Genomic DNA, 18,901 nt, shown 5'->3' with positions numbered 1-18,901 from the left:
GTCAGAGAGATAGAGAGAAAGAGATAGAGAGAGGGATACAAAGAAAGGAAGGTCAAAGGTTGAAAAAAGTGGTTTCTTCTTTTGGCCGAGAAAATTCTTATTGGAAATCTATAGTCTAGGTTGGTAGGTAGGTAAGTAGGTATATAGAAAATAAAAAAGAAAAAGGGACTCGAAAAGATATATAACTTGCTAGCATAACTACCACATGTGTACATCTACACACAGATAAAGTTGGAATACTTAGATAACTAAATACAAGAGAGATGACGACACAAAATACAAGCACGTGGAAGACAGCCAGGAAAGCAGGAAACGTTAAAATCGAAGTACCCGCTTTTCCTCAGAAAATGCAATTTATCGTAACCGCGTTTCACCTCTTCCAACTCCCCACTCTTTACCTATTTCTATCTTTTCTTTTCCTTGCTGAATCGTCGTCCCTTTCGTTTCATCTCTTTCTATCTGTATCTCTCTCGCTCTTATCTCGTTAGAAAAACTAAAAGTTCCTTTAAAGACAAAAGCTTTCATCCGCTCGCGTTTTTTCTTTCTCGTCGACGTCATTACCATAAGCTTCGGAGGCTCCCCTTTTCGACGTTCCCCTTTTCTCTCTTTCCCTTTTTCTCTCTATTTTTCTATTTCTCTCTCTCTCTCTCTCTCTCTCTCCCTCTCTCTCTTTCTCTCTCTCTCTTTCTCTCTTTCGTTCTCTTAGTAACTTTCTTTTGATATTTACAGCACGAATTTTTCGCATCGCCCGACGAGAAAGTTGCATATTTATTTTATCGTCTTTTTCAACGACTCCGCTCTGGTTTACTATTCAAGGAAGGGATAACGTTCGAGATGCTTCATCCGATTTGAGGAAAGAAGGATTTTCTCCTTCCTTTCAGCGTCGGTCGTAGAAAAATGATCAAAATCGTGAAACTTGTATTCAACTTGCATCTCTTTCTTTCTATGTCTGTCTCTTCTTATATTTTATAAACACACACACACACACACGTGTGTGTGTGTGTGTATAAGAATTAACGATATCAACGTTACAATCAAGTTTAGAATTTCTTCTAATTCAGATTTTAAAAGAGAAAAAACTCAGTGATCCTTTCATAGATCTTCGTCTACAATGCAATATTATTTTTCAACAATATATAAATAATTTTTTCATATAGATCAAGTGATCTTAATTCTAATATTAATCCCATTTATTGTATTCTCTTCTCGACAAAGTAAGGACTTGACCCTTCCGAGAAGTCACTTTATATCTTTTTCACTTCACGAGCAATTTGCGCTGACGTAATTCGACGAACATCCAATATATTATACGATAGACTCAATTCCTTCTTTGAGCAACGTTCCTACATCCATTCTGCGTTAGGAAAAGTCGATACCACTCGAGACACACTCTATCTTATCATTACTTCATGATACGGGATCAATTTTTAAACGAGAAAGGAAAGAGAGAGAGAGAGAAAGAGAGAGAAAGAAAGAATATAATCAATCCATTATTCGTACTCGTCTAAAAGCAAGGCTAAGAAAACGACTGAAAGAAAAATTTCAGTAAAAAAACAAGAACAAGAAAAAAAATTATATAATCTAGAACATCGATCATTTTCGTCGTTATTAAAATTTTCGTCCTTCGTAAGAAAATTTTCTTTTCAAACACGAGGGAAAAAAAAGAAAGAAAAAGAAAGAAAGAAAAAAAAAAAGAAAAGAAAAAAAAACTGATCAACGTAGAAAAGTCGTCGTTTAACAAGAGAACGATGACGAATCTACAAACATGTCATTATTATTAAAAATGAAAGACTTAAAGAGAAGGGAAGGATACTTGATTAAGAGTCGTAAAATAAAATGATTAAACGTGATAAAAACAAAACTACGAAGGGTCTCTTTTTGTACGTTTATAAAAACGTAAACATTTGTTGACCAAGATAAAATTTGTTCATCTCGTTGTTAACGTTATGTAATTATATAAATTATTCGTTGATTCACTTCCAAATATCCTTTCTATATCGTTATTCGACTCGCCATTTCGACGACCATTTGCTAAGGTATTTCTTTTGCTACACGTTTCGATCTTCTCCGAACCTCCTTTTCAACCCCTTATCCACCATTTCTTCTTCACCCTTTAACTCGGTAAATGCCGAGCAGAATGTTACGCAGTTTCGGTAATGGAGAATCGTCGTTGAGAGCAGTGTCCTCTCAGAGTAGCTAGAGGCATCTTCAAACCTTCTATACTCTTCTCTATCCTCTTTTCGTCTCTTCTCTTCTCTTCTTTTCTTTTTTTCCAAGTGAAAGATAGAAGAATCCGAGTGGACTCGTGCCAAACACGATCACCACCACCGACCTCTTACGATTATCTTCTAGCTTTCTCGACGACGAGAAATTATCGTTATATCTTTCCTCCGTGATATTCTACCTCCTGTCGTTATCGTCCCTATACTTTTTCTATCGTCATCGAACGTTATTAGATGAGAAATTCGTTTCTTTTTCTTTTTCTTTTGTCAAATTCGACATCACAATCCAATCAATACGGATATATGTAAAATATTAAAGGCATATCTTTGTTGTTTTTATATTCTATCTTCTGTCATTATCGTTTTTTTTTCCTAATACTTTTTCTATCGTCATCGAACGTTATTTTAGATGAGAATTTACTTTTTTTTTCTTTTTTTTTTTTTTTATTTGATATCATAATCCAATTAGTACAGATGCATGTAAAATACTAAAGATGTATCTTTATTGTTTTTGTTTATAAAAGTTTTTATAAATTATAAATAATACTTGGAATAGAATTTATTTTATAATATTTAATAGTGAGTCTCTTTTATAATGTAAAGGGTGAATTTGATTATAGAATATTATTATCTACGGATCTCTTCAAAATTATTTAATAAACACACATTCATATATATATATATATATATATATATATATATATATATATATATATATATATATACGATCTCAATATCATGTGTACTTACACACTTATAACTAATTCGGTCCTTGAAATAAGAACACATAGAAATATCGAAATAAGTATCAACCCCGTTTGAATGTCATCTACAGCCATCGTTTTCACATGGGGTGTATATACCTTTTTGATAGGGGGAATAAAAAAAAGGAGATGGTTTTATGTGTAGGGATTAAATCGAAACGAAACTACAAAACGTTTTGGGTTTTGAACGATGAAACGAAATGAACTGATTGACGCTAAATGATCAAAGTAATATTTGGAAAGCTTTTGCGCGTTTGTAGATACGCCTGTGAGCATACGTGTATTTATTGAGAGTATAATCGATCGTAGGTAAATCGATTCTGACCAGACGTATAATATCGCTTGAGGTAATTTGGCGTTTTAACGTGATTAATCAAGTAGATATATCTCGACTTTATACCAACGATGTTAAACGTTTAACGTTAACCCTTGCTTGTTGTCGATGATCGAAATTGCCTAATGGTGGATACCATGTAACGCACACTTGTTTAAAAAAAGAGAGAGAGAAAAAGAAAAAAAATATGAAAACGTACACATACACATACACGAATGTATTTCATTCAGATTTCAACAACGTTTTTTGATCGTGTAGATTTTTTCATTCCACGCGTTTGCCGTCGAACGCCGTTGAAGAGAAATAAAAGTCGAATAAAAAAAGGGAAAAAGCAAAGAAAAAAAAAGAAGATAAATAACATGGGTTAAAAGAAAAAAATAAAAGTTTTACTTACATCGCACCAACGTAAAGAGCATCCCTTTTACTATCCAGGTAGAGTGTCCTATAGTAGAGCATACCACAGCTGAATTCTCGTACGTGTTCTGAAAGCAAAAAATAAAAAAAAAAGGAATGAGTTGAAGAATAAAATGATTAAATTTGACGACGAAAGGACCGACCGTAGTAAAAATTCATTTTCTCGAATGCTCGTTCGGACGGATGAAGAATAAAAGGGGTGGTAGACAAGGGTGGAAGATGAAATCGCTAGATTTTCATTAGGACTTTTACAATAACGTTGTAGGAGAGACTCTGCCTGTCTCGAATGTAAAACTCGTTACGAGAGTTGACTCTTGAACTGACCGAAATGCAAAGCACACGTTGCCGACTCGACGTGAATTTCTTCCCTTTCTTTTTTTATCTTTTGCTTACCACCGATCGGTTCGAGTTGACTTTCGTATCGGACGAGAAGATTCGAGGAGAAAGGGGGAAAAAAAGAAGGAAAAAGAAAGAGTAAAGAAGATGAAGATAAAAACATGACTAAGTGAATAAAAGTGATTCGACAAAAGGAAAAAAAAAAAAGAAATCATTAATAATCGATTTCTTCATTAGTCACGATTACGAGCAATGAAACGCATCACGAGTTTTAAGATCGTCCCTTAGACATTATCGAGACGACAGTAGCACGAATCAGCCCTTAGCTTTCCAACCATCCAACCTTTCATTCTCTCTCTTTCTTTCTATCTGTTTCTGTCTCTCTGTCTTTCCTTCTCTCTTTAGCTTTCTCTCAAAGCCGACACTGATCTGCTTAACATATGAAAGAACGCCGCCCCTTTCTAAATACACTCATTCCACTCTAGACTAACAGAGCGCGAACAATACTATATTTTATACGGTATCAGAAGGGGCTGACGTCGAATGAAAGGGGTTGTTCTCCCATAGCATGAAAAAAGAGAGAGATAGTACGTCTGTCTCTATTGCATTCCCACGTTTCTCTATCTATCCGTCCCTCTCGTACTCGTTACTCCCTGCAACTATTGTCCCATCCTACACTTTTCTTCTCTCTCTTTTCCTCTCTCTCTCTCTCTCTCTCTCCCTCTCTTTCTCTTTTTTTCTTTCTTTTTCTATCTTTAGCAGACGCACGAATCGCAAAAAGCCGATCTCGCGCTTTATCTACCTTCGAAAGGGTGCCATTGCATCGTCTCTCTCTTTCTCTCTCTTTCTCTCTCATCGTTCCCTTTAATATCGGACTTATTCAAAACGACGTGCTGTCACGGCTCGTTAGATAGGCCCACGCGATATGGTAAAAGTGTTTTCCAAGGGTATACGAAGAAAGATTTATATATAGGTATTTATCTTTACGACGAATCCGACGCGTCTCGAATTATATTCATTCGGTTTCATTTTCTTACGACTACACGTATACATTATTTTATTTAAGTGTACTTGTGGTGATTTAATTAACGAAAAAAAAATCATAACTTACGAAAATAACGGAGAGAATGGAGAATAATATTCGTTTTTTCCCCATGTAATTAAATATTTTTTTCTTTTATGTTTCTGTACGCTTTAGTTATACCGCATTATTATATTCGTGAGATAGGTTCACGACGAGCGTATTCATACGAATTAAATCCAAACGAGTACGAACGTTCATTAGAAATATATTCAAAAAAAAAAAAAGAAGAAAAAAGAAAAAAAAGAGAGAGGAAAAAAGGAAAGAAAAAGACGCGAAGTTCTCACGTGAATAGCAAAAAGAAAAGAGAAAAAAAAATGGCAAAATCTGGGTCAGTCAAATATCATTCAACAAAACGCACCGAGATTTCTGTAACGAAGTAAATGTTGAGTAGAACTAAAAATAAAATGAAAAAGGAAGGATGGGCAAACTAAAAAATAAATAAATAAACAAATAAAAAGAAAAGGAAAGAAAAAAAAGAAGTGCAAAAAGAAGAGAGAGAGAGAGAGAGAGAGATAAACAAAGAGAAACTAAAAAGTGAAATAGCGCTCTCTCTTTTTTTTTTGTTTCTTTCAGCGATGCGTCCAGAATTCGTTTTCCATGCGAATCTGCGATATTTGTCGCGATCGAGTGCTCGCGATGCGTTCTATTTGAAAATCGTTAACACGTATTCGCGTAAAGCGAGCAAAGTCACGCGCGAGCGCACGCGAATATAATAATACAAGCTCGCTCGTGGTTCAATGTGTCGATCGCTGTCTATGTGTCTATACATTACGACGCTCTAAAAACGAATGAACAAACGAACGAACGAACGAACGAACGAACGAACGAACAACGAATGAACGAAGTATAAATATATATATATATATATATATGTATATGTGTGTGTATATATATATATATATATATATATATAACTAACTACGTAACTATACAATGGGCTTTACGTTCACCCAGCGTAGTCGACGAATCGCGTATAATAACGATCATTTAGTAACGCCGTATCGGAGACACAAGAGTACCTCGTGCTCTAATTACTTTTCATTTTAATTACCCTCTTCTGGATTCGTTCAATGAGCCGAATGTACCTGTTACATATGTACGTGCTTGGTACAATAAAAAAATAAAAAAAAAATAAAAACGAAAGAAAAAAAAAATAAAAAAAAAATAAAAAAAAATAAAAGAGATTTCTATAGATTCAATTGGATGATACGAGATGAGAAAGAAGTAGTTGTGTTTTTTAACGATCTTGTCTCTGCGATTGATCGAAAGAATTTCCACTTTAATTTCGATTATCGACGAGCGTATCAATCGAGAAATTCTTTTTTTCCAATTTCCTTCCTTTCTCCATTGCATTATTGACACAGTTTTCAACGTATCCCGAACAATCGTATTTATACTGTAAAATTTATAAAAAAGCGGAAAATACTTTTCTTCTTTTTTTATTAACAGAAGATATAATAAAATACAATGATTTATCCGTAAAATAATATAAAAATATTCGCGAACTATTAAAACTACTAAAACGTATTGGAGTATGAAATCGTTTGAGGTAAAAAGAAAATGAGAAGAGGGGAAAGTAAAGGAAGAAACAAAAGAAAAATATATCGTCGACAGTGGTTTAAAAAATTTAAAAGAAAAGGAACAAGAAAAAAGATAAGATTATGAACGGTGAAATAATGGGTGCTCGAATTAAATTCAAATTTCATGAAGCTTTGAAAGGAGGATAAAGAAAAGAGATAAAATCCGAGAGAGAGAGAGAGAGAGAGAGAGAGAGAGAGAGAGACGGAAAATGGTTTCAAAAGGTGGATTTTTCAAAACTTATTTCACTCACTCGAACACTTCGATTAACGTTTTTTTGATTCTCACTCTCTAGAGACTACCCCTATTCGTTGTCTATTAATAAATCGATCCACGAGTATGTACAAAGGTACACACACACACACACACACATATGTATAAGCGTGTACGCGCTTATACACACACACGTTGAAAGTCAATGGACGAGGATTACGAGCAACCGCACGAGGAATAAAATTCTACTCTCTCGAGTATGCGAATCGCACGATATACATATATCTGCGGTCCACTAAAATTCGAGTTTACCTTCTCCAAGGGAGAGCCGCCGGTCCCGATCTATTTTAAATGAACCTCACCGAAGATTATATTCGAACGATGCTCGTAAAATGGATTTCGATGCTACGAAATAGAATATTTATTCTGATTCATCCCTTTGTGACTACGTGATACTTAACAAATCGTTCAAAGGATTTTTTTGAACCTTTATATTTTAATCGCAACAACGTAATTATTATTTGTCATTCTATAAAATTGAAACGTACAATTACGCATACAAAATTGTTTAAACTAATTGTAAAAATAAAAAAAAAATAAAAAAAAGAAAGAAAAAGAATATATAATTTCATTGAAAACAAATTTCGTTAAGTTTTTCACACTTTCGTTATTATTATTAATTAAAAATTATAATAAAGTTGTAAATAAAATTATAAATGTATTAAAATTATAAATAAAGTGTCGTTATTATTACTATTAATATTATTCGTTCTCTTTTCTCTTTTTTTCAATGGATCAATGTCTATACTAAAATAAATGAAGAAAGTTGATCACGTAAGAAGGTAAACGTTCGCCTAAAGGGATGCACGTGCATCACCGTTGTGTTTCGCGTGATACAGTTACGTACGACGACACATCACAGTCCTGATAGACGACCCGTCAAGAGACAAGGCACGTCGTCTTGGACAGAGTCCTACTTGTAGCTTAGAGTCCTTACGCGGACATGTACCATCTATCACGCGAATAGTTTGACTAATGCTCGCGGAATGCACCGGAGAATGTAACTACGTCTACGTCTACGTATATCTGCATATATATACGAAGCTTAATCACCTGTGTCACCGAAAATTCTCGATCATAGATAACAACTTTATCATTCCGTAAAATCATGATTAATACGTTTTCAAAAGAAATTACAAGCAAATTAAATCAAATATGAAAACTTTATTCATTAACCATTACTCGAACAAAAAGAAAAAAGGACGAGAAAAATAAAGGAAAACTAAATGAAAAGACAAAATAAATAAAAAAAATAGAGAAAAAATAAATAAAAAGATAAGAGAGATTGGTATGTATATGTATATATATATATATATATATATATATATATATATATATATACACACACATATATGTAAATGTATATATACAAGTATCCTTCCACTTGATTCAGAAGCAAGCAAAGATCCTTACAACTTCATCGGACGATTAAAAGCATCTCGTTATCTTAAAAAAACAGACGATGTTTGGGCACGTTTCTCCACTAAGATCTCAGGGATGGATCATGGTTAAAACGCGTCGACGATGAGGACAAGGACGACCCACTTCGAGCTTGCTAAATCCGCGATAATCCAGGGTCAACGAAGACGAGAGCATAGAGAGAGAGAGAGAGAGAGAGAGAGAGAGAGAGAGAGAGAGAGAGAGTGAGAAAGAACATATATTCCTCTACGACATGTACAATATATTCTATCCCTTTCGCTCGTATCTCCTTCGTAATACGTGTTTATGTGCATCGCCTTATCGGCAGGCACGATGGATGCGATCGATTCGATTAAATCTTTCTATCTCCCTCTCTCTCTCTCTCTCTCTCTCTCTCACCTACGTATCAACCCTATTCTCTCTCTCTCTCTGTCTGTCCTACACAGGAACCATTTGGAGCCTTTAAAAAACGAGTTCGTAGCGCAACGAAGTCGCAATTGAATAAAGTTACGCTTTATGGTGGTGACGGTGGTCCCTCACACGGCTTGCTCGCCCTCGCACAATGCCAGATTAGGTGGCCGATCATTTTTTACATTCGCTTGGCTTCGTTCCAAGGGCACCCAATGCCGACGTAACTCACTAACGTGCATAGAGGGTTCTGAGCATATGGCTGGCGAAGATTACGAGGGCACCATAGCCATGTCCAATTTTCCAACGTTATTATTATTTTAATCCCTGGAGTCGACCATAGTCGTGCCACCCTTTCTCTTTTCTTCTCCACCTCACAATCAGATGGTTACCTGTATAATACGTATGAGAGATATGCAGGTGTGATTTTTATATTTATTTTTAATTTTTTCTTCTTCCTCTTTTTTCATTCTTCTTTTTCTTTTCCTCTTTGTTTGCGCTAAGACGAATCTCAGATATTTTCAACTTTGAGATTAATATCTTTTGGATCTTTACGGAAGCAAAACTTTTAATATACTTGAATCGTTTGAAGTTAGAAACACAATAATGAAAGAGAGAGAGAGAGAGAGAGAGAGAGAGAGAGAGAGAGAGAGAGAGAGAGAGAGAGAACAAACATGGTAGACGTTGTAACAGAGACGTCAAACTTTGGTGAAATTCATTCCCATAGGACCACAAGTATTAGAAAGTGCACGACAATGGTCGGAAGGAGTGAGAAGAGGAAAAAGGGCTGTTGGGAATATCAGTACTCTCGAGGGATACTGATTCGCTATCACTTTTCGACCAAGATACGATGATCGTGTGGGACAGGGCCCAGCTGACGAGTTTCTAGGACCCTTTATCTCATTTGATGCGTGTTTCCTCCTCTATTCTCATCTCTCTTTCTCTTTCTCTCTATCTCTGTATCTCACACATTCCTTCTTTCTCTAATGTAGACTTTCCCAGGAGAATCGAAACGAGACTGGTCACGTATCTTCCCCGATCTTGTGGTTTCACAAGAGTAAAACGATTTCTACATTTCTATTAAGAGAACGTGCTTTAAAATTCTTTCCTGTTGACGATCGAATTCTGGAAAAAATATCTATAATCATGTCGATATCAAAATAATGACGTTAAGAGTAGAAATAACACGAGGAAGGAAAGAGAAAAAAAAATAAATCAATTGGATCGATAAGAATTTTTCGATTACACGAGTCAGCAACTTTGTATATCAAATCGTGCGCAAATAAAACGTTAGACTACCGATATTGCTTTCAAAAAGTATGTAAATAAAGTTTCCACGAAAGGGGATAAAGTTTCCATTCGAATGAAAGCGCATGCATATTAGAACGCGAACAATTTCTAACTCGAAGGAGTGTAGCTAAATCGCTGGAAAATTGCTATAATTTTCTAACCCACGATCCCCACACGAGTTTTATTTATTTTCTTACTTCTGAAATTATGTATTTAATCAATATATATGTATATATGCGTGTGTGTGTGTGTGTGTGTATAGAGTATCTTTTGTGTCATTGTCATCGCCCGCAAGTTCACCAACAAAGTAAATGATTCCACAAGTAAATTGAAAAAAGAAAAAGAAGAATAAAAAACAAAAACAAAAAAAAAAAGGGAATACCTCAAGAAAGGAAAAGGGCAACCACTAACATATAGAGAAACGAGCAAACAATACAAGCAAATACCGAAAGAATCGGTAAAGAGAAAGAGGGATGGAGCAAGAAAAACAAAGGAAAAGAAGAGAAAATGAAAGAAAGAGATAGAAAGTGAAACGTATGTTGGTGCTATATAGAAAGGAAGGCAAAAAACGGGAAGGGAAGTTAGGAAGGAGAAGTAGTAGAAAGAAAGCAGAAACGACGATGGTGAAAGTGAGAAAATACAGGCGTGGAATTTAAGAGGACGAGGTAAAGAAACGTGGACAAAGAGAAACGAGGAAACAATACGGACAAACGCGGTGCACGAAAAAAGGTTGGATTTCAGAAGATAAGAGAGAGTGAAAGAGAGACGAAAAGAGAAAGAGAGAGAGAGAAAGGGGAGAAAGATGGAAAAGCCGAGAGAAAGTGAAACGCGTGACCAACCACGTCGAGGAGGGTTGGCAAAGAAATGAAGGGAAGGTGAAGAGGGAGCAGAGATGAAATGGGCCAGAGAGCGTGGCTGGTGCCGCGGCGTACCGCTACGTCACTCCTTTCTCATTAATCAACCCCCTTAAACCACCCCTGCCTTCTGCCCTTTCCATCCCTTCTTCTCTCTCACTCCTTCCGTATTTATTTACCTATATATCTCTTTCTCTCTTTCTCTTTTTCTTTCTCTCTTTTTCTCTCCCGTATTTTCCAGACTTTTATCCAGACCACGAAAATTCGATTATCGAATATTTTAATCGAGATAATAGGTCTGCGATTTTAAGATATTACATCGTTTAGGCTAACAGACCATCACCTTTCTGTCTGTCTCTCTCGCTCTCTCTTTTTCTCAATCTCGTTGGTGGTTTTCACTCGATAAATCTGCGAATAAGTTAGAGCACTTTGCATGTAGAATGTATATCGTCTGATCGAAACTAACTTGTTCAACGAAGGTTACCAGCAAGAGGCGTGTTGAGACATTAAATATTGTTTAGCAAGAGTGATCCGGGTCTCTCGTGTTGCGTGCCAATTCTACGTTGACGTGGCCAACGTAGAAGAGGGTGCCAGTTCGAAGGTTAAAGTTTAAAGATCCGTTGGCTGCGTGTTCAACGAGGGATGAAGAGTTACTTTTAAATTAGATAGACTACGATTGCGTGAATTAACGATAAAGGAAAGAGATTACATACAAAGTTGAAGATTAATTATTAACGAGATTTTTGTCGAATATCAAATGACTTTTAGATAATTTCCATGGTCAAAATTAATTAATAAAAACAAAAATTAAACAAATTATGGTTTGTAGATCTATGATAATAAATTTACTTGTATGTAAATGAGAGCCTTAAGCAACTGTAGAATACTATACGAAAGGGGAAATTGGATTATCGAACGTAAACTCGTCGAGTTAATGTAGCTCCAATAATAGACTAGCGTAATCTTTAAGCCGAATTTCAACGGCGAGTCACGTGTCGATGAAGAGGATGCGTACGAAGAAGCATCGCGTTCATCCTATTTACCGTACTTCCTGTCTAATAGGAATAAGATCTTTCTCGATAGTTTAGCTGCGGTGAAACTTTCTTAATTGATAGTACGATATACGAGAACCTCGACGAGTACGTCGGCATTATGTTGAAACGTGTTATACGAGTCGTATGACGCAAGGAACTGCTAATTATAAAAGCTAAGGGGTGAAGGATAATAGATCCTCTAAAGTCGTATACGAAAATACTTCGTGCGTTAAATGTGTACATTATACAGGAAACAAAGTAAATCGTGTAATGATGCTCGACGGAATGGATGATATGTTTAATTATATTTAAAAAAAAATATTAAAGATAAATACACGACGAATTTACTTTAATATCGATTCACCTATAATTATGAGATAATAGTTATAAAAAAAAAGGAAAAGAAGGAAGAAAGAAAGAAAGGAAAAAGAATGTTTCTAAAAAAAATAAAATTTTAAGGCACGAAGATGATAACGATAATTGAAGTTTCTTTCGTGTCGACGTCGATTATGCACTTTTCTCTCTTTCTCTCTCTCTCTCTCTCTCTCTCTCTCTCTCTCTCTCTCTCTCTATTTCTGTCTCTGTCCCTCTTTCTCTTTATTTCCTCTGTATCGAAATATCCGGGAGTCGTTAGGAACGATACGCTTATTGGCACTTTCGCTAATCTGTGAAATTGATTTACGAGTGCACACGGCATGAAAAAGGATCGAAGGAGGGGTGAATTAATGGGCGGTACGGAATTCAATGAACATCAATATCAGCGCCCTTTGCGTATATATGCTCTTTCTCTCTCTTTCTCGAAGTTCAACGTTGTCGGAGAAACGATACGAGTTTCCCCAGCGTTTATAAACTCCAACTCGATAATTTTCACGCGTTAATTTGCATTAATAAAATAGCAACGGGAAAAAAGGATCAATGGATCTATGCGTTCCTTTTCTTTCTTTTTGTTTCTTTTATTTATTTGAAACGATCGATCGATAAATTTTCACGCGTTCATTTGCACGGTCCATGAAAAATCCGTGACGTTCTTCTAGTAGTATAGCGCGAATAAAATATAAAATATAATATATATGTGTGTGTATATATATATATATAACGTCTGTCATATGATACGGACGTTCTACTTGAATTTATAATCGAACTTACAATTAATAATCCTCGTCCTCGATTCGTTCGTTCCTAGAAGATTCATAGATCGTGATTTTTTTCTAGAGACCTTCGAAATTACTAATTACTTTTATTTCCTCGAAAGAATGGAAAAGAAAAAGAAGAAAGAAAAAAAAAAGAAAAAAAAAATTTCATCCACCAAAATTTTAAACGACGAAGATAGAAATTTCTGTCTGGTTTTAAATTCTGATTGGCTATTCGGGAGAAGAACGAAGAAAGAGAGTATGGAGAAGAATTTCTCCAGGACTTTTTTTCCGTTTCCCTTTCTCCCCTTTGCCCCTTCTCAACCACCCCCTATTACTCTCGAGTCGACGTTACACGGACAGTCGACGTCATTCGTCCGGTGCTTGCACGCTTTTTCGTCCTGGACGGATCTGAAACGGGTTTGAGATTTTATCGTTGGTAATGAAGCCCCCCGGGCCGCGTTGTAACGGGATGGAATAGGACAGAGAGAGAGAGGAGGAGAGAGAGAGAGAGAGAGAGAGAAAGAGAGAGAGAAAGAGAGAGAGAGATGGGGCAAAGGGAAAAGGGCAGAGGAGAGGGGGGGCAACGCATTAAAATTCTCCCGTCGACGACGGCCAGATTGGTGATAGCGGTGATGACGTGGAAGAGTGGAAGAAATCCACGTTAAAAGAAGAGAGAGAGAGGAGAGAGAGAGAGAGGAAGAGGAAGGGTCGAAAAAAGGGAATAAAATAAAACAGAAAAAAAGGAAAAGAAAAAAATCGCAAAAAGCGTTCACCACCGCGGCTGGACCGCGAAGAGAAAGAGAGGTAAAATAGTGGTGGCGGAGGAGGAGAAGGAGGAAGAGGTGGTTGAGGGAAGGGATGGAAAGAGGGTAGAAACGACCAGGAGAATGAATAAAGCCTGAAATAAATTGCGTTATCTTTTCGTTCCACGCGTATGGTTTCCGCTGGTATACAGGAGTGCAACTCGCGAGTGCAACTACACCACGACATACAAGAAGCTAATGCCTTTCCACCCCTAAAGGTCCTGCAGAGAAGAGGAGAGTAAACGAGCTCGGTCGACTTTTTACCTTTCGAGCAATAGGAACATCGTACATGTAACGATTAATCTTGATATTTTTATACGTTATTATCATTATTATTATTATTAGTATTATTATTATTATGTATAATATATTCAGTTGTTTTTAAAAATTAATGTTAAAGCGTTATGATAATTTTCTTTCTTTCTCTCTCTTTCTCTTTTCCTTTTGTTAACGAAAAGAACTCTATATCTTGTTCGACTTTATAAAAGACAGATAGTAAAGTGTTCCGTTTTAGAATTTAATTTGTAATCAAGAAGGATTACTCTCGAGTCGGTATCGAATTCTCTTCGCGATAGATCAAATAATATCGTTTGAACTAAATCGAATGGTCCATGATCAGGGCGGAAGATCATCGAAACTGTCAGCTCGTTCCATTACGGATATAATCGAGCAAAGTAGTTCGATCCACCTACCTGGAAACTGGATTCCCTTACTTCCAAGCGATAAAACTTTCAAGCCCTTTGAACACCTTATCACCCTATCGAAGGGAAAAGTAAAAGGTTAGCACATGGAGGTTCCGTGATCTCTTGGTAGACGTCGATCCTTCGATCGGCAGCGAAGATGGCAAAAGAGAAAGAGAGAAAAAGAATAAGAATAAGAGAAAGAGAGAGAGAGAGAGAGAGAGAGAAAGAGGTAGGGCTCGTGATCGGATCTGCGGAATGGCGTTTATCATCGTCGAGGAATCTACTTCGGGGGCTGTAATCACTTCTCCTACCCTTCCACCGCTCCCTTCTCTCGCTAATAACGAGTTACAACCCTTCCGCAGTGCCGGGCGAGGCGACTAGAGAGAACACAAGAATGAGGGTAGTGAGTGAGCGAGTGAAAGAGAAAGAGAGAAAGAGAGAGAGAAAGAGAGAGGGTGTCTAGCCACCCTCTGACCAAGCTTAGGGTGGGAGTAATTGCCAACGTAATCACACACGTTGCACAAACCGGCCGTCCACCCTTCCTTTCCACCCCCAACATACCGCCATTGACTCTTCTCCTTTCTCTCTTTCCTTCATAGTTAACACACTAAAAAGAGAGAGAGAGAGAGAGAGAGAGACAGAGAAAGATGACCAAGGGTGTGGACGCATCCCTCCGGTTTAGGGATCCGTTTTTGAGGATGATCAGATAGGCGACCTCCGCAAAATGTCCCGTGACTTCTATTCTAACTCTCACCCCTTCCCCTCTCGCTATTTCTGTCCCGTTCGTTTCCGTTCCAATGGAGTCCATTCGTTACGAGGGGTAGGCTCGCTCTGTGTATCCAACCCTTGTCCTCCTTTTTTTTCTTTCTTTCTTTCTTTCTTCTTCCTCTTCTCGTTTCCCTCTCATCTCTTCCAGTCCCTAACCAGATACTTTCAAGGTATCTGATTCGAGAGGGACGTGCCGAAAATTTATGTTCCCAGCGATATCCGATCTTTTTAAAAGTCGAAAGAAAGTCGCTTAAACTTGTTGAAAGATCGACACTGTTTGTTTATTTATGAAGAAACTCTCGTTGAAAGATAAAGATCTATTGAAAGAAAGGAAGAAGAAAGAAAGAGATAGATAGATAGATAGATAGATAGATAGGGAGAAAGAGATAAAATTAATGAATCACCAATGAAAGGGTTTTGGCACGTGCCCGAAATCCAAACTAATTAAATTATCTTTTATCTACGTAGAATTCCCATTGTACGAATAAACGAATAAACTTTGAGGACGATATCACTACCATGATCACTGTCACCCTCTCGCAAAACACAGACACTTAATGGATTCGCGCGGGCGTAAAGGTAATCGAGCAACTGGATGACCGTAATCCCCTTATAATGTGATCCGCACAAAGCGATTTGGGTCGGGGTTTAACGGCCATCCAATTGATTTGTGACGTTTGCAGGAAGATTCCCTTGGACAAACGATTCCATTTGTGGCCTCGACGGAAGCACACGCGTTATCTATGAAACTGTTATATTTAAGATCATTTTCTTTTCTATGTATACGACAAATATATATATATATGTTATTTATTATTAAAAATTTTCTTTAATGATAAAAAAGAAAAGAAGTATAACAAAACTTTTGGATTTGCGTGAAACACGCGTATACTTTAATCCTACAGATCGTTTCGTTTGCTCTACGAGCCGTGTCTCGATTTATAGTTTGTAAGAGAGAGGAGGGGCAAAAGAGAGAGAAAGACACAGAGAGACAGAGATAGGTAGAGAGAGAGAGAGAGAGAGAACTACAATGATTAAGGGAGCATGCATGAGCACAGAGAGCACAGAGTTTGGCAAAAGGTCCCGGGAGCATTGCCAGTCTGTTCTGCTCGTAGCAACGGCGAGCGTGCTGCGCGTAATTCGGACGAACAGATTGCAAATGTGGTGCAGGTGGACCAGAAGAGGGGTGGTATGTAGAAACACCAGGCAATCGAATACTCTAGATAATTTTAATCCCCTTATAAAAAGAACAAAGTGATTCGTAGGCCACCCTTTTTCTTTGCTTTCGTTCGATGATCAGATCAGTACGAATTTGGCTTTCTGATTGCTCGGAACACAATGGGATTGTTTGAACGTTCTAACGATAGAATTGTTATTATTATTTATCAGTATTGAAAAGAAAAAAGGAAAGAAAAGAGTTAAAAAAAAAAGAAAGAAAGAAATTGTGATATCCTTTCTATATGAACAACGAGCAAGAACTCGATTTCAATGCAACCATACCAGTTTGCTGTCGTGTTAGTCATGAACGAGATCGAGGTCGAGGCTATCTTCAATGATCATATCCAACGGAAGGAGTACTCAAACATTGGATAATTGTAATCCCCTTATACTACGATACTAACAGAGCGATGTTGCGGTGAGATCGGATCGGCAGGCTATACTCTGATGCAGCCGGAGGCCTGCTAAACTTGATTGACAGTCCTACGTAGAGACAAGGAGATCGAGAGGGAGGGAGAGAGAGAGAGAGAGATAGAGAGAGGGAGAGGATTGTAGAGCAGGAGGTATGAACGGTCGGCTAATGAAACATCAGTATGCACACACAATACCAGAGAATGGGCAGGGTCGCCAGCCGCTATTACACCGGCTTGTTTACATGCTACGAGAGGCCTGGACTCTCTACGACGGCTTCGTATATTTCCAAGGACACCAGCCATACTCTGGACAAGGTGTTGCCATCTCCGATCTGTTAGCTAGTTCAATTATTTTTACTTTATGTATCTCTCTAATACACGTCGGACATTTGAGCAAAGTTCTCGCTGTACGTTGTTACGTTGTAATTTTACGATCAATACGATATGATATACGACATACGACGAACGTCACGTTAAATAATCCTTCGATCATTCCAGATTATTTTATCAATGAAATACGAGACGATATTTATTTTCATAAATTAATTAATGGACTATTAAGCCGACAAATCTGATTGATAATGATGGAAAAAATCCAAATTATTTGTAACAAGGAATAAAAAATATTGCAGGTTTTGGCATTTGACATTATTATTTCAATTTTTGTTCATTAACGTAGAATCTTCGATATATATATATATAGATAATAATAAACTTGTAACGCAGGTTTCAGTGTCCGAATTTAGCGAGCAAACGTATAATTTGTTAGAGAGACCGGATTTGTTTGCGTTGAAGAGCCAAACATTTTGCGGTTATCGTCGCGACCAGTCGTAAATATTACGTCGGCTACGTATCGCAGGTACATGCAATAAAACACATTAATTTATTATAAATAATATGAAAATGTCATGCGTGCTCCGCGAACGATAAAGTTTATGCGCGAACTCGACGTTGATTTTGATTTAATGAGGTGAAAAAGAACAAATTTTGAGAACGTACCACGGAGAAAAATATTTTCCTCTTAATCTCATATTTCCTTAAACCTTTTATAGTCATTGAAATTAGATCCGGTAGGCTAATCTCGTGGAAAAAAAATTAATACAGTTATCACGATCAATGTTGTCATCGAATAATAATTGAAAAATATGAAACCTTAGAAGATCGTAGATTCTATAAGGTAGCTTTCTCTGAATTCAATGTCGCTATTGTACTCGGCTTATCTTAGCACCCGGCCCTTTCATAGCTACAATCGGAAATGCTTCGGGTTTACCAAAGGAATGCTTTTGACTTCAGTGTGCCATGGGTTTCGAGTGATGCGAAATTACGGTTTCAAGGCAACTCGATATTCTAACCGAAAAGCAGTGGTCTTGGCGTGGTTTACATCACGTGTATATATTCGCTCTATATATAACTACCTACCAACACGTTTCTACTTAGAACGTAGTAATGCGTGTGTGTGTGAGTGGGTGGGTGTATGTATATATATATATATAGATATTATCTACATGAGCATGCTAACCGATACATACGTGCCAACATACTTAATAAAATTGCTCAACGTTCTCCGTTCAACGTTCGTCGATCCACCATCGCGAACATTTTACATTATTACACGTATAAAAGGGCTCCGTGTATTTAGCTCATCATTAATCATTATGGGAACGCATTTGGTAGATCGTTAATCAAGACCTGCCCTTCCCTTTCGTTCGAAATTGTTTCTTTTAAACGTTCCTCCGTTCGATTAGCAATTACGATCGGCAAATCCTCCATGACCCTCTTCTTCTTCTTCTCCTTCTTCATCTGATCGTTTATTCTGGATATATTAAATAGATCAACGGATGATAAATAATGTGTCTTAAATACAATGTCGTGT

General features: G+C 37.0%; 1 protein-coding gene across 5 annotated transcripts in view; it reads right to left on the bottom strand.

Moving 5' to 3' along the window:
- The window catches only part of LOC127065129 (semaphorin-2A-like), a 334,076-nt gene that overhangs the window by 38,822 nt on the left and 276,353 nt on the right, over positions 1-18,901 (bottom strand). For all 5 annotated transcript variants that reach the window (XM_050997063.1, XM_050997062.1, XM_050997065.1 and 2 more), the window contains one exon: positions 3,715-3,802. In XM_050997063.1, coding sequence (XP_050853020.1) covers positions 3,715-3,802 — 88 coding nt within the window. The remainder of the gene's footprint in view (positions 1-3,714; positions 3,803-18,901) is intronic.

Source organism: Vespula vulgaris, chromosome 7, assembly GCF_905475345.1.
Source record: "Vespula vulgaris chromosome 7, iyVesVulg1.1, whole genome shotgun sequence".
NCBI lineage: Eukaryota > Metazoa > Arthropoda > Insecta > Hymenoptera > Vespidae > Vespula > Vespula vulgaris.
Note: the sequence above shows the minus strand (reverse complement) of the source record. Positions and strands in the feature narration are given on the sequence as shown.